This window comes from Hyperoodon ampullatus, assembly GCF_949752795.1.
Source record: "Hyperoodon ampullatus genome assembly, chromosome: 15".
NCBI lineage: Eukaryota > Metazoa > Chordata > Mammalia > Artiodactyla > Ziphiidae > Hyperoodon > Hyperoodon ampullatus.
Window position 1 is genome coordinate 70374759 of NC_136928.1, and position 15475 is coordinate 70390233.

Sequence of the window (15475 nt, forward strand, 5' to 3'; positions counted from 1 at the left end):
GAATGAAAGATATTTACCTTTTCAAGTATTTAAAACACAGAACATAATACAAAAATAAATATTCCACTTCAGAGAAGTGAGAATAAAGAATTTTGTATTAATAAGAACGACAGACTTTGCATCTACCATTTATTGGGTGCCTGCTATATGCTAATACGACGCTCGGTGCTTTAAATTGGTTATCTAATTCTTACAAAAACCTTTCAGGTAACTATGTACACCTCCTCCTTTTTAGATGAGATATTGAAGCTCAAAGAATCTACCTAAGTCGCTCAAATGCCACAGAAGTAGTGTTAAGACTACTACTTAACAGTCAAACCTAGGTTTGGGATTCAAACCTAGGTTTATCTGATTCCACTATATTTCCACTATGAATTCAAGATGGTATAACACAAGAGGCTAATGAAGTAATAAATAGTTACTTTAATTTCCCTCTTAAATAACAGAAATAATATGTGGGCAGAGAGAAATTTAACACTTAAAAAAATTAATCACAAAAAGACTTAAAACTTGACTAAAATCCATTTAATGCAGCTATGGAAAAAAAACTTTAAAGTACATTACTATTTGGTATTTAACAGATAATCATCATGAAAACTTAACTAAGTCAGTGAAACGTAAAGAGAGAGAAAGACAGTAACAAAGGCATTAATAACAAAGAAAATGCATAAATTAACTCACCATTCTTCCTTTATACTTTCAAGATTATCTACTTCTTTCATTCTCTTTTGCCTTACTGTAAAAGTAAAAAGAAAAATAAGGTAAAGTTCTTAATACAGTATTTTAAATAAATTCATTCCAACATATGCATTAAGATTCTTTACCATTAAGTTATTATGTACTCCTAAAGTAGGTCTTAAGACCCCTAAAGGGGTCTTCAGAACAAGTGACCTAACTCAAAGCTGTCACTTTCACTTAAAGTAAAGCAATAAAAAGTAAATTTTGGATTTGGATAATCTGACAAAAGAAAGATTTCATAAAAGTTATGATGAGGGGAATTCCCTGGCGGTCTAGTGGTTAGGACTCTGTGCTTTTACTACCAAGGGCCCACGTTCAATCACTGGTTGGGAAACTAAGATCCTGCAAGTGCTCGCGGCCAAAAAAAAAAAAAAAAAAAAATTTATGATGAAAAATAATGTATGCTTTGGTCTAATAACAAACAAAAGTGAATGTCAACATTTCACTCAATCTCCAATACTAACAAAATATCAAATCAATATAAACTCATTCTTTTTTTTCCAATGTAGATGATTTTTATTGTCAATATTCTTTTTTTAAAAACATCTTTATTGGGCTTCCCTGGTGGCGCAGTGGTTGAGAATCTGCCTGCTAATGCAGGGGACATGGGTTCGAGCCCTGGTCTGGGAAGATCCCACATGCTGCGGAGCAGCTAGGCCCGTGAGCCACAGCTACTGAGCCTGCGCGTCTGGAGCCTGTACTCCGCAACGGGAGAGGTCGCGATAGTGAGAGGCCCGCGCACCGCGATGAAGAGTGGCCCCCACTTGCCACAACTGGAGAAAGCCCTCGCACAGAAACGAAGAGCCAACGCAGCAAAAATAAATTAATTAATTTAAAAAAAAAAAAAAAAAAAAAAAAAAAACATCTTTATTAGAGTATAATTGCTTTACAATGGTGTGTTAGTTTCTGCTTTATAACAAAGTGAATCAGTTATACATATACATATGTCCCCCTATCTCTTCCCTCTTGCATCTCCCTCCCTCCCACCCTCCCTACCCCACCCCTCTAGGTGGTCACAAAGCACAGAGCTGATCTCGCTCTGCTATGCGGCTGCTTCCCACTAGCTAGCTATTTTACATTTGGTAGTGTATATATGTCCATGCCACTCTCTCACTTTGTCCCAGCTTACCCTTCCCCCTCCCCATATCCTCAAGTCCATTCTGTAGTAGGTCTGCAGAGTGAAGTCAGTCAGAAAGAGAAAGACAAATACCGTATGCTAACACATATATATGGAATCTAAAAAAAAAAAAGACCAAAAAATGGTCAGAAGAACCTAGGGGCAAGACGGGAATAAAATAGAGCTCCTTCACAACAAGAGGAGCCACCTCGGCCAAGGACGACCCCGCAGTGCACAAGGCGGCAGCGCATCTGCGTCAGGACGGAAGCCTGAAAGGGGAGCCGGAAGCCTGAAAGGGGAGCCGGAAGCCGGAAAGGGGAGCCGGAAGCCTGAAAGGGCAGCCGTAGGGAGGGGCCAGTTTCAACTGCGTCACAATCGAATTCGGCCACACAATTGCGTTTTTGCTGAACCAGCCACTACGACTCTTAGATCCCACTCTTACAGTTTGTACTTGAAGCAATTGTGAAGTCGATTTTGACCGCGATCCTCTCTCACTGCGCAGGCACCGGTCCGATTCTACCAACCCTTGGTGAGAAATGATCTCGACGGCGGAAGTGGTGGAAGCAGAGGAAAGGGAGGTGCTAGGCCGCTAGGTCAAGCGCACGCGTTCGGAGGCCAGGAAGGAGGCGGAAGAGGGTGCCCGGGGGAAGAGGCTGAGCGAAGGGTTTGAATTTTCTCGGAGAAAGACAGGCCGGCCACGAGGAGAAAAGAAACAAGCCGCAGCAACATCTAAGCCCTTGAAAGGATCCCGAGAGAGGGGGGAAGGGAAAACAGCAGCCACCAGCGCAACCACTTGTGTCTTCTGGCCCTTCCCACCTCTCTTGCCCCCCCCCGCCACCAGCCCACGCTGCCTGGGACTTGAAATCTGTGGCCGAAGGACCGTCACCACATAACTTCAAGAATAATCAACCACCCTCCCTTCCCAAACCCACCCAAATTCACTCATCCAGCGTTTCCTTTTTTTAATCCACTCAGAACTTTTTTTCTAAGACCCCCCCATCCCTACATGGAGTTGGGTGGTGGGGGAATGAATACTGAGTTGGCCTTTATTTTTTTTAAGGAGACTTTTTGATCCAATGAGGCCCCCCAAATAATTGAGTTTTGGGTCCTCTTGGTAGTTTTATTTTTTTTCTCCAAAATTTTAACCCCCTCCCCCCGTGAGCCCGAAGTGGATAAAAACCTCGATCATGGGTTCGGGTCCCATAGACCCCAAAGAGCTTCTCAAGGGCCTGGAAAGCTTCCTTAACCGAGATGGGGAAGTCAAGAGTGTGGATGGGATTTCGAAGATCTTCAGTCTTATGAAGGAAGCACGAAAGATGGTGAGCCGATGCACTTACTTGAACATTCTCCTGCAGACCCGTTCACCAGAAATATTGGTCAGGTTTATTGATGGTGGTGGTTACAAGCTTCTTAACAATTGGCTGACATATTCAAAGACAACCAACAACATTCCCCTCCTGCAGCAAATTCTCCTGACCCTGCAGCACCTACCACTCACTGTTGACCATCTCAAGCAGAACAACACAGCCAAACTGGTGAAGCAGCTGAGCAAGTCAAGTGAGAATGAAGAGCTCCGGAAATTGGCCTCAGTCCTTGTCAGCGACTGGATGGCAGTGATCCGCTCCCAGAGCAGTACCCAGCCTGCTGAGAAAGCTAAGAAGAAACGGAAAGAAGGGGGAAAGAGTCGAACCACCCCTCCTGAGCGACCGTTGACTGAGGTGAAGGCTGAGACTCGGGCCGAGGAGGCCCCGGAGAGGAAGAGGGAGAAGCCCAAGTCCCTCCGAACCACGGCGCCCAGTCACGCCAAGTTCCGCTCTACCGGATTAGAGCTGGAGACCCCGTCTTTGGGGCCTGTGAAGAATGATGCCAGTGCAGTGGTGGTTTCTGACAAGTACAACCTTAAACCCATCCCCCTCAAGCGTCAGAGTTCCACAGCTGCCGCAGGAGTTGCTGTGCCCCGTGCAGAGAAGAAATACAAGCCACTCAACACAACACCCAATGCCACCAAAGAGATCAAAGTGAAGATCATCCCGCCACAGCCTGTGGAGGGCCTGAGCTTTGTGTATGCGCTCAATTCAGCCCCTGTTCCAGGCATTAAAATTAAGAAGAAGAAGAAGGAGGTGCTGTCAGCCACAGCTGCCAAGCCAAGCCCATTTGAAGGGAAAACGAGCACAGAACCGAGCACAGCCAAACCTTCTTCCCCAGAGCCAGCACCTCCTTCTGAGGCTATGGACACAGAACGTCCAGGGACCCCAGTTCCCCCTGTTGAAGTCCCAGAGCTCATGGATACTGCCTCTTTGGAGCCAGGAGCTCTGGATGCAAAGCCAGTGGAGAGTCCCGGATATCCTAGCCAGCTGACCCGGAAAGGCAGGAAGAGGAAAGGTGTGACCTGGCCTGCGGAGGGCAAACTGAGAGAGTATTTCTATTTTGAACTGGATGCAACTGAACGAGTGAACGTGAATAAGATCAAGGACTTTGGCGAGGCAGCTAAGCGAGAGATACTGTCAGACCGACGCGAGTTTGAGACGGCCCGGCGTCTGAGCCACGACAACATGGAGGAGAAGGTGCCCTGGGTGTGCCCCCGGCCCCTGGTGCTGCCCTCGCCTCTTGTCACCCCTGGAAGCAACAGCCAGGAGCGGTACATCCAGGCTGAGCGAGAGAAGGGGATCCTTCAGGAGCTCTTCCCGAACAAGGAAAGTCCTCACGAGCCTGATCCTGAGCCCTATGAGCCTATCCCCCCCAAACTCATCCCCCTAGATGAGGAATGTTCCATGGATGAGACCCCATATGTTGAGACCCTGGAGACTGGGGGAACCGGTGGCTCACCCGATGGGGCGGGCGGTTCCAAGTTGCCTCCTGTTCTGGCCAATCTTATGAGAAGCATGGGTGCCGGGAAGAGCCCCCAGGGTCCTGGAGGAGGAGGCATCAATGTGCAGGAGATCCTCACCTTCATCATGGGGAGCCCTAACAGTCATCCCTCAGAAGAACTGCTGAAGCAACCAGACTATTCAGACAAGATCAAGCAGATGCCAGTGCCTCATGGACTCTTAGGCCCTGGTCCCATAGCCAATGGTTTCCCACTGCAAGGCCCTGGGGGCCCCAAGGGCATGCAGCACTTCCCCCCTGGGCCTGGCGGACCTATGCCAGGTCCCCATGGGGGCCCTGGGGGTCCTTGTGGGCCAGTGGGTCCACATCTTCTGGGTCCCCCACCCCCTCCCCGGGGGGGTGATCCCTTCTGGGATGTCCCAGGTGACCCCATGTGGGGTGGCCCGATGCGTGGGGGACCAGGTCTGGGGCCATACCATAGAGGCCGTGGTGGCCGAGGTGGGAATGGACCACCTCCTCCTCCATTCCGAGGGGCCAGAGGAGGTCGCTCTGCAGGAGGACCTCCAAGTGGACAAGGGGGCCCTGCTGGGGGCATGGTCGGAGGTGGTGGGCATCGTCCCCATGAAGGCCCTGGTGGCGGCATGAGCAGTGGCAGCGGACATCGTCCCCATGAAGGCCCTGGCAGTGGCATGGGCGGTGGGCATCGCCCCCACGAAGGCCCTGGTGGCAGTGGCCATCGTCCTCGTGAAGGCCCTGGTGGAGGAATGGGTGCTGGTGGTGTACATTGGCTCCATGAAGGCCCTGGACATGGGGGGCCCCATGGCCACTGGCCTCATGATGGCCCTGGTCACCGAGGCCACGACCATCGAGGGCCACCCCCTCATGAGCACCGTGGCCATGATGTTCCTGGCCATGGCAGAGGGGGCCACCAAGGGCATGATGGAGGCCACAGCCGTGGAGGAGACATGTCAAATCGCCCTGTTTGTCGACATTTCATGAAGAAGGGTAACTGCCGCTATGAGAACAACTGTGCCTTCTACCACCCGGGTGTCAATGGGCCCCCCCTGCCCTAGGGACCACCTGCCCGCCCCGCCCACACTCCTGTGAACTGCAGCCTTGCTCCTTCCACCCTTTTATGGCTTCTGTGAGGCCCATTTTCCCCTTTCCCCAGCTGATGAGGAGCCGGCCCCCTCAGTGCCCACCTGCCTGGGTTCCTGGGGGTTTTCTGATCACTGGTGTGCATTGATGTACATATTTTCCTCCAGTATGGGGAGGAGAGAGACTGGACACATTCTGTACCCTGGACTGCTGAAGAGGAGACCTGGTTGGCTTCACTTTTTGAGGAGATTTGCCCTTTATGCCAAGTGCCTCTCTGGTATTACCCTTTATGCCTGAGAACCTAAAGCTGGTTATCCTGGAGAACACCTCTACTCTCCTCTTGTGGGTCCTCCACATGCACACAGAACTCTGACACGGGATCAGCTGCACTTATGAAATCATCCCCGCCAAATTCATGCTTCCTCGTGGGGTGTGGAGATGGTAAAAGGGGTATTGTGTATCCCACTGCACTGAGAGGACTCAGGCTGGATTTGAGTTCTGGAATACATCATCCCCCTCCTCCCCTGACACAGGCTTTACATTGAGTCCTTTCTCAAGTAAGACGTTGCAATCTTCCGTGAACACCCAAGTTTGCATCACGGGTATGCCAGGTTCAATGATGACAAATTCACATCGGCATCCGGTGAAAAGTTTTAGCTGGCATAGGTGAGGCCACTGGTGGTGGTCCACCCTTGCCTGCAGCTCATCCTGGAAATTAAAACACTTCAGTGAGACCAGCTTTTCAACTGAAGCCCCGTGTGCTGGGCATGCCAGTCACACTACATGCACTGCCTCTGGGAGTTAGCACGCCCCTGGCGCCCATCTGGAACCTTGTGGGTGTGAGGCCTCCAGCTCCCTTGAATCAGCCACCTCTAAAACCCCACCAGGTGCCTTCCTGGGTGGATTCGATAAGATGACCTGCCCTCTCCCAGCCCTCTCCTTCACCTGTCTCAGCATCAGTTGTTTTCTATGAAAACAGTGGATTGGTTGGGTTTTGCGCAGGGTCTTGGGTTAGAGCCACAGTGGATTTGAGGATGAGTAATTCTTTCTTCTTTTGGTTTTGTATATTTTGTACATTAATAATAAACAGTGGAAAGAGAAGTATTTAAGAAAAAAAAAAAAAGAGGAGCCACCTCAATGAGAAGCCCACGCACCACAACTAAGAGTAGTCCTCACTCGCTGCAACTAGAAAAAGCCCACGCACAGCAACAAAGACCCAACGCAGCCAAAAATAAATAAATTAATCAATTGTTTTAAAAATGGAGAGAAGCAAGAGTGAAAATAGTTATTGTTCGGGGGGGGGGGGTAAAAAATTGTGGATTATTTTCTCTCTTTCCCAAACTTTCTGCAATACTCTTTTGCCCTTACAACAAAAATAATATAAGAAATAAGGAAACAAATCGATGTTTAAAAGAGCCCAAGCCATCTGCGCTTTTTTTTTTTTTTTTTTGCGGTACGTGGGCCTCACACCATTGTGGCCTCTCCCGTTGTACATATACATACATACAGACCTATATGTGTATGTATATATTGAAAATTGGTTAGATGTAGAATACTATCAACCCTTCTGAAATAAAAACTGACCAAAATAAGTACATTACACCATTAAATTGATGTTACACATAAAATCATGTGCTAAGGACAGTGCCATCGGACAGATATTTAATTTTGTGTATCTTTTTAGGAAAGCAAGAGCATGAATATGAGCATCAATTGCAGAAAGAATGTTCATGCTTTTTATTCATTAATTTTCTTTCTATCAATCTATCATGAAAGAGTAATCGGAGGTTCTGTTAGAACTTTAATTATAAGAAAACATAGGAGTAAGGGACTTCCCTGGTGGTCCAGCAGTTAAGACTCTGCACTCCCAATGCAGGGGACCCAGGTTCGATCCCTGGTCAGGGAACTAGATCCCACATGCCAAAACTAAAAGATCCCACATGCTGCAACTAAAGATCCAGCATGTATCAACTAAAGATCGCACGTGCTGCCACTAAAGATCCCACATGCTGCAACTAAGACCTGGCGCAGCCAAATAAATAAAATAAATAAATATTTAAAAAACAAAGGAAAGGAAAACATAGGAGTAAAATCTTCAAGGCCCTGTGGCCTGTGTGCCACAACTACTGAGCCCACATGCCACAACTACTGAGCCTGAGCTCTAGAACCCGTGAGCCACAACTACTGAGCCCACGTGCCATAACTACTGAAGCCCACGTGCCTAGAGCTTGTGCTCCGCAACAAGAGAAGCCACCACAATGAGAAGCCCACGCACTGCAATGAAGAGTAGCTCCCAGTCGCCACAACTAGAGAAAGCTGAGCACAGCAAGGAAGACCCAATGCAGCTAAAAAAAAAAAAAAAAAAAAAAACACACGTAGGGCTTCCCTTGTGGCGCAGTGGTTGAGAGTCCGCCTGCTGATGCAGGGGACACGGGTTCGTGCCCCAGTCTGGGAAGATCCCACATGCCGCGGAGCGGCTAGGCCCGTGAGCCAAGGCCGCTGAGCCTGCGTGTCCAGAGCCTGTGCTCCGCGACGGGAGAGGCCACAACAGTGAGAGGCCCACGTACCGCAAAAAAAAAAAAAAAATAGTGAATTAATTTAAGTCAGCTTTTGGTTGGTCAGAATTCAAATTCCTGACCCTTCAAAATTACAGCTGTGGTTCTTTTAAGAAAACTCATCTTATGAAAAAATCTGAATTTATAAAAGAAAAAGTGTCTTTGAATGCACAGGAACATGTGAACAACATTAAAAAGAATCTTCTAAATGAAATATATCTAAAATATTCTTCTTGGACTTCCCTGGTGGTGCAGTGGTTAAGAATCCGCCTGCTAATGCAGGGGACACGGGTTCGAGCCCTGGTCCGGGAAGATCCCACATGCCGTGGAGCAACTAAACCCTTGCGCCATGACTACTCAGCCTGCGCTCTAGAGGCCTCGAGCCACAAGTACTGAGCCCGCGTGCCACAACTACTGAAGGCCACGCGCCTTGACCCCGTGCTCCGCAACAAGAGAAGCTACCGCAGTGAGAAGCCCACGCACCGCAGCAAAGAGTAGCCCCCACTCTCCACAACTAGAAAAAGCCCGTGGGCAGCAATGATGACCCAACACAGCCAAAAATAAATTAATTAATTTAAAATAAATAAATAAATAAATAAATATCCCTCTATTTACAAAGACTGCTTACCCTTTTTTGACGGAGTTCAGAAACTGCTGACTTGCACCATCAGAATAACTTCTGAAATCATCATTGACTGTGAATCCATTTTTCCATAATTTTATACTTACATCTGCCTGCAAAGCAGTAAGAAACAAGATGCATCATGTTAATAAATGAAGTGTACTAATAAACTAAAAGCCCCTTGAAACTTTCTTCTATCAGTGTATATTTTCTGTATCAATCTTTTCTTTAAAATAGAGATATAACTGACATATAACCTTGTATTAGTCTTAGGTATACAACATAATGGTTTGATATATATATCTATTGCAAGATGATTACAGAATAAGTGTAGTTAACATCCACCACCGCACACAGCTACAAATTTTTTAAATATACCATTCTTAACAGCAAGCTTCAAATGTAAAATATCAAAAATTATAATGTATACATAAAATAGGGTTCATAATGAATAATATTTTAAAATAATTCATTAATAATCTTCTTTAAGAGAGGTCATTTGCAAAAATATTCTGTGCCCTATCTAAGAGGACACTAAAGCTTTCTGGCCAGAACAGACTTCTCAACAGTTTAGAGAATGACTCTGAAATGACTTGAATATTAAGAATAATAAAGGGGGGAAAAAAACTATGAGTAATTAATGGCTATTCCTTCAAATATAAACTATCAGTGTTACTGTTATCAATATTTCATCTCTCAACATCTTGTGGATCATCTCCTAAGAACATTATTTATTCACTCATTGAATCAAAGAAGTCACTGTACAAATACAGAAAGGTTCAGAAATACAGTAGGATGCAGGGATGCTTCAGGCTGAACACAGAAGGACTTATAAAAAACCATTTAAGAAAATAGACTATTAGAGGCCTTCCCTTGTCTCTAGCATTTATTCATTCAGCATATGTTTATTGAGTGCCTAATATGTAACAGACACTCCACTAAGATGTTAGGGAAAACAATCACAATAATGATAGCATATATTATTAGCCTGCCTGCCTATCTATCTGTCTGTCTGTCTATGTACTTATCTGGGAGAGCACTTGTGTGTACACTTACATGTACCAAACACTGTTTAAAGTACTTTCCCTACATGTATTTATTTAATCCTCCTAAAATCCACACAAGGTGGGTATTATTATCCTTTTTATAGATGGGAAATTAGAAACACAAAAGATTAATTAAATTGCCCAATATCACATAGTCAGTAAGGGTGGAGCTGGGGTTGGAATCCATACTCTTAACCACTATATTATATTACCTCTTTTTGTTTACCTATAACCAAACTGCCAAGACTCTGCTCTCATGGTACTCACAGAAAAGAATGAGAACTAAAAAAATTGTACAAATGAACTTACTTACCCAAAAGAAATAGAGTCACACATGTAGGAAACAAACTTACGGTTACCAAGGGGGAAAGTGGCAGGGAGGGATAAATTGGGAGATTGGAATTAACACATATATAAAACAGACAACTAATAAGGACCTACAGTATAGCACAGGGAATTCTACTCAATACTCTGGAATAACCTATACAGGAAAAGAATCTAAAAAAGAGTGGATATATGTATATGTGTAACTGACTCACTTCACTGTACAGCAGAAACTAATACAACATTGTAAATCAACTATACTCCAATAAAAATTAATTTAAAAAAAGAAAAGAATGAGAACAAAACAAATAGGAAAAGAGTACATAAAGATACTGAGGAGGGGAATTCCCTAGCAGTCCAGTGGTTAGGACCGGTACTTTCACTGCTGAGGGCCCGGGGTTCAATCCCTGGTCAAGGAACTATCCCACAAGCTGCATGGGCCAAAAAAAAAAAAAAAAAAAAAAAAAGACACTGAGGAAAACAGAAGAAACTTAAAAACAAAAATGCAAACACGATAATTAATACACTTATATGAGAGGATGTTTGAACGGGAGTAGGAGGGAATATTCAGGGAGCAAAAGAGCTCTTAGAAACTTAAAATGGAAAGTAAACAAAGGGATTGAATATAAGGTGGAAGAACTAGTACAATTAAAATAGAACAAAACAACCACGAGGTGGAAAACAGGAGAAACAATAAGAGACTCAGTCCAAGAGATCCATTATCTAAGTAAAAATACTCTAGAGAGACAGGAAACAGAGGGGAGCAAAATATCGAGAAGCAACATGAGAAAATGTCCTAGAAGAGTAAACTACAAGTTTCTGTATTGAATGAATGAAAAAGAATCTATACCAAGGCCCATAGAACATGAGGAGATTAAAGAAAAGATTCTAATAGGTTGCAGGGAGCAAAAACATGTCACACACACAGGCTCAGATGCCAAAACAGCAATCTATCAATCATGTGTGAAGGCAGAATAAAGGCAAATTCAGGTGCGCAAGGTTTTAAGCCATCCATTTCCCACGCACTCTTTTTACCCGCACTTTCTGCATAAAACACCTCAAGACTGGCTTCATAAAAGTGGAAACATACAGGGTAGGGGTTGGGAGAGGCACAGAATTCAGTGCACCAGAAGTGAGAGGAGAGATAAATAAAGTGCTCAGGATCATAGATTCCAGGGCAGCAGCAGTGTAACTCCCCTAGAGGACATCGGAGAAAGAAGGGCTTCACCACAGTTGTCCTTCAGAAAAAATTAAACTGGTAAAATTATCTAATATGTTCAAACATACTGGAAAAAGATACAGCCTTCTATCAGAGTTCAGGGATAAATTAATGACAGCCACAAAGAAAATAAAGGCAATATGGAAGGGAAAAAACTACTAATTCTAGTGAAAATTTAAAAGGCAGTCAGGAAAAGAACTATCATCACACACTATATGACTCAGTGATGCTGGACAGTATTTACAAAGTCATAAAGATATAAACAATGATAATTGATTTAATCCCAAATTATGATATAATTATGTTAGTCAAATGAGAGGAGGTGGTTTGGGGATGAGGGGAAGGAAGAATAAGAGCTAAATTCTCATTTTCTATTTTAAAAAAGTCAAGACATAATTTGAAAAAACTAAAAAATCAAGAACTATCATTTTTAGTATATTCTTACAAATACAGTCTTTATACAAGAAGAAATAGTTAAGACTACCTCTGGGTAGTGATTACCTCTGGGAATTAGATATCATGGCCATGGAGGAACCGGGCTGCTATTTTTCAACCTAAGCCCTTCAGACTTCAGTCTGAAGAACTAAAGAACTCTCTTCGAGCTCTCAATGCAGGGGGTCCGGATTCGATCCCTGGTCAGGGAACTAGACCTCACATGCGTGTCGCAACTAAGAGTTTGCATGCCAGAGCTCAGGAGCCCGCCTGCCGCAACTAAGACACAGTGCAACCAAATTAAATAAATAAAAAATATATTTAAAAAAAATTTTAAGGCAAAGTAGAGTAAAGGGATCTCTTTAATGTCTGACTTCGAAAAGCCAGCTAGATTCTCATAATTGCTGCTGCCTTCAGTCCACTGTGATATGGCATTTTGATTTGAAGTACATTAAAAAAACCAAAAATCAAGCCTCAAACAGATATGTAGTTGCAAAAAGCATTTTAATAGCTTTTCCAAGATACTACCTCAAAATGTAGTAAGTGGTAGTATCTCAAAAGTTAGTTGAGGGCTTCCCTCGTGGTGCAGTGGTTGAGAGTCCGCCTGCTGATGCAGGGGACACAGGTTCGTGCCCCAGTCTGGGAAGATCCCACATGCCGCGGAGCGGCTAGGCCCGTGAGCCATGGCTGCTGGGCCTGTGCGTCCGGAGCCTGTGCTCCGCAACGGGAGAGGCCACAACAGTGAGAGGCCCGTGTACCGCAAAAAAAAAAAAAAAAAATTTAGTTGAAAATATCACATGATAACACATATGTAGAATCTAAAAAAATGATACAAGTGAATATATTTACAAAACAGAAACAGACTCGTAGATATAGAAAACAAACTTATGGCTACTGAAGGGGAAAGGTGGGGTGAGGGATAAATTAGGAGTTTGGGATTAACAGATAAACACTACTACATATAAAATAGATAAACAACAAGGGCCTCCTGCATAGCACAGAGAACTTATATTCACTATCTTGTAATAACCTATAATGAAAAAGAATTTGAAAAAAATATATAACACATATATTTTATATATTTTATATATATCATATATATTTTTATATACATTATATATATTATATATATTATATATATATAAAAAAACTGAATCACTTTGCTGTACATCTGAAACTAACACAACTTTTTTCTTTTTTTGGCCATGCCGCGTGGCTTGTGGGATCTTAGCTCCCCAGCGAGGGACTGAACCTGTGCCCTCAGCAGGGAAAGCTCAGAGTCCTAACCACTGGACGGCCAGGGAATTTCTTAACACAACATTTTAAATCAACTGTACTTCAATTAAAAAAAAAAAAAAAAAGTCGAGGGACATCCCTGGTGGCACAGTGGCTAAGAATCCGCCTGCCAATGCAGGCGACACAGGTTCGATCCCTGCTCTGGGAAGATCCCACATGCCGTGGAGCAACTAAGCCCGTGTGCCACAACTACGGAGCCTGCGCTCTAGAGCCTGCAAGCCACAGCTACTGAGCCCACATGCCACAACTACTGAAGCCTGCGTGCCTAGAGCCTGCGCTCCTCAACAAGAGAAGCCATCGCAGTGAGAAGCATGCACACTGCAACGAAGAGAAGCCCCCGCTCGCCACAACTGCAGAAAGCCCACGTGCAAAAATGAAGACGCAACGCAGCCAAAAATAAATAAATAAAAAATAAATTTATTAAAAAGAAAAGTTAGTTGAGAATCTGAACATGGAATCTTAAACTTAAAGGTATAGTTATTAATATGACAATAATCCTATCAGAAATATCTTTTAAGTTTTGGGAAGCTGTCAAGTGCATGATGGCAGGTTATCAAAATTCTTACTTTCACTTAACAAAGTTGATAAAATCGTATCTTATCATTTGCAATAAATACTGTAAGTTGTTTCCCTTGAAGTGTCAGATTTACTTCATACATTTTGAGAAAATGTCTGCAGAATATCCAAGACTGAATAACTAGTTGTCTGTAAATCACTTTCATGTAAAAACAGTACACCATGAAAAAGCAGAGTGTTCAGCTTGTATCTCAAGCAATGGTACTTTTCCTTAAGATACTTCTGTATATTGTAGAAATGTTTTACATACACTTCATATTTTATCACATAGAATATTGTAAGATGTGTATTAAAGAGCTGGGAATTAATGAACTGTGTAGGAAATTTTTAATTGAAACGAGTGTTTTTTCCCCCTGCAAGTTCAAGGAAAGAATACAGTAGTTACTGGTACAGAGTAGTGTCACTACCTCAATTCCTCCTAAGGTGCCAGTTTTGCCTACCATTGCTTTTGCAGTATCGGTGCAAACTCAACACAGTGAAAACAGTAAATAGTATCTTACTATTATTATGAAAACAGTTTTGACCTCTAAAGGGCCATATTTTGAGAAGCACTGGGAAAGAAAAAATTTATGGACACTTACCTGTTTCTTTTGTTCAGTGGGAGACAAACATTTGGCACCAACCTTCTGAGCTTCCTCAAAAAGGCTGTCAACAAAATATTCACAATTTGTTTGTTGATTATCAGTAAGAGGTTGGTGGTCAGATCCTGTTTCACAAACCCTATACACACACACACAAAAGAAAAAGAAGCACTATTAACCATTAATTCTCTTAAAAATTTACACAAATTGTTTTAGTTAAAGGATCTAGAACTGACATGCTACCTCCACGCCTGCAGTTGAGACTCTCTTCTGAATTAACACAGGAGATATGTGGCCTCGGGAAGTCGTTAACACTTGTGGTCCAGAGCAGGGTTTTCTCAACTTCAGTCCATTGATATTTGGGGAAGGTTAATTCTTTGTTGGGCAGGCTGTCCTGTACACCATGGGAAGTTTAGCAGCATCTGTGGCCGTTAACCACTAGACGCCAGTAGCATGGACAACCCCCAACCCCCCAGCGTTATAATAATAAAACACATCTTTAGACAATGCCAGATGGCCTCTGGGGGTGGGATGGGCAAAACTGCACCAGGTTGAAAACCACTGGTCCAGAGTAAAAAAACGTGTTCTTTGTAAAGCTCTCAAAATGGCTTTAAAGGGGGTTACTATGTACTTTGTGGTAACACAAAGCACTCTTGAAACTAAAGGTGGTAAGGTGTGAGGAACAGTCATAATCATAGTTTTGCTCCTTTGCACACTTCAGAATGAAATTTCCCACTCAAGACTTTCATCTGTAGTGGTTTAATACTCTACTGGGGTTTTTTTTTCTTTCTTTCTTTCTTTTTAAATTGAGGTACAACTGACATACATTATTTTAGTTTCAGATATACAACATAACAATTCAATGCTTGTATGTACTGAAAAATAATCACCACAATGTCTAGTTAATTGTTAACATCCATCACCATACATAGTTACAGAATTTTTTCCTTGTGATGAGAACTTTCAGGATTTACTCTCTTGGCAACTTTCAGATATGCAGTACAGTGTTATGAACTAAAGTCTCCATGATGTACATTATATCCCA

General features: G+C 43.5%; 1 protein-coding gene across 1 annotated transcript; it reads left to right on the forward strand.

The window, feature by feature from the left end:
- Nucleotides 1-3042: 3042 nt before the first annotated feature.
- Nucleotides 3043-5754, forward strand: LOC307064491 (serine/threonine-protein phosphatase 1 regulatory subunit 10-like; the record flags this gene model as incomplete). The annotated part of the gene is made up of 1 exon (XM_079721087.1): nucleotides 3043-5754. One exon carries the CDS (start codon nucleotides 3043-3045, stop codon nucleotides 5752-5754), a length of 2712 nt encoding a protein of 903 aa, XP_079577213.1.
- Between the last annotated feature and the right edge of the window lie 9721 nt (nucleotides 5755-15475).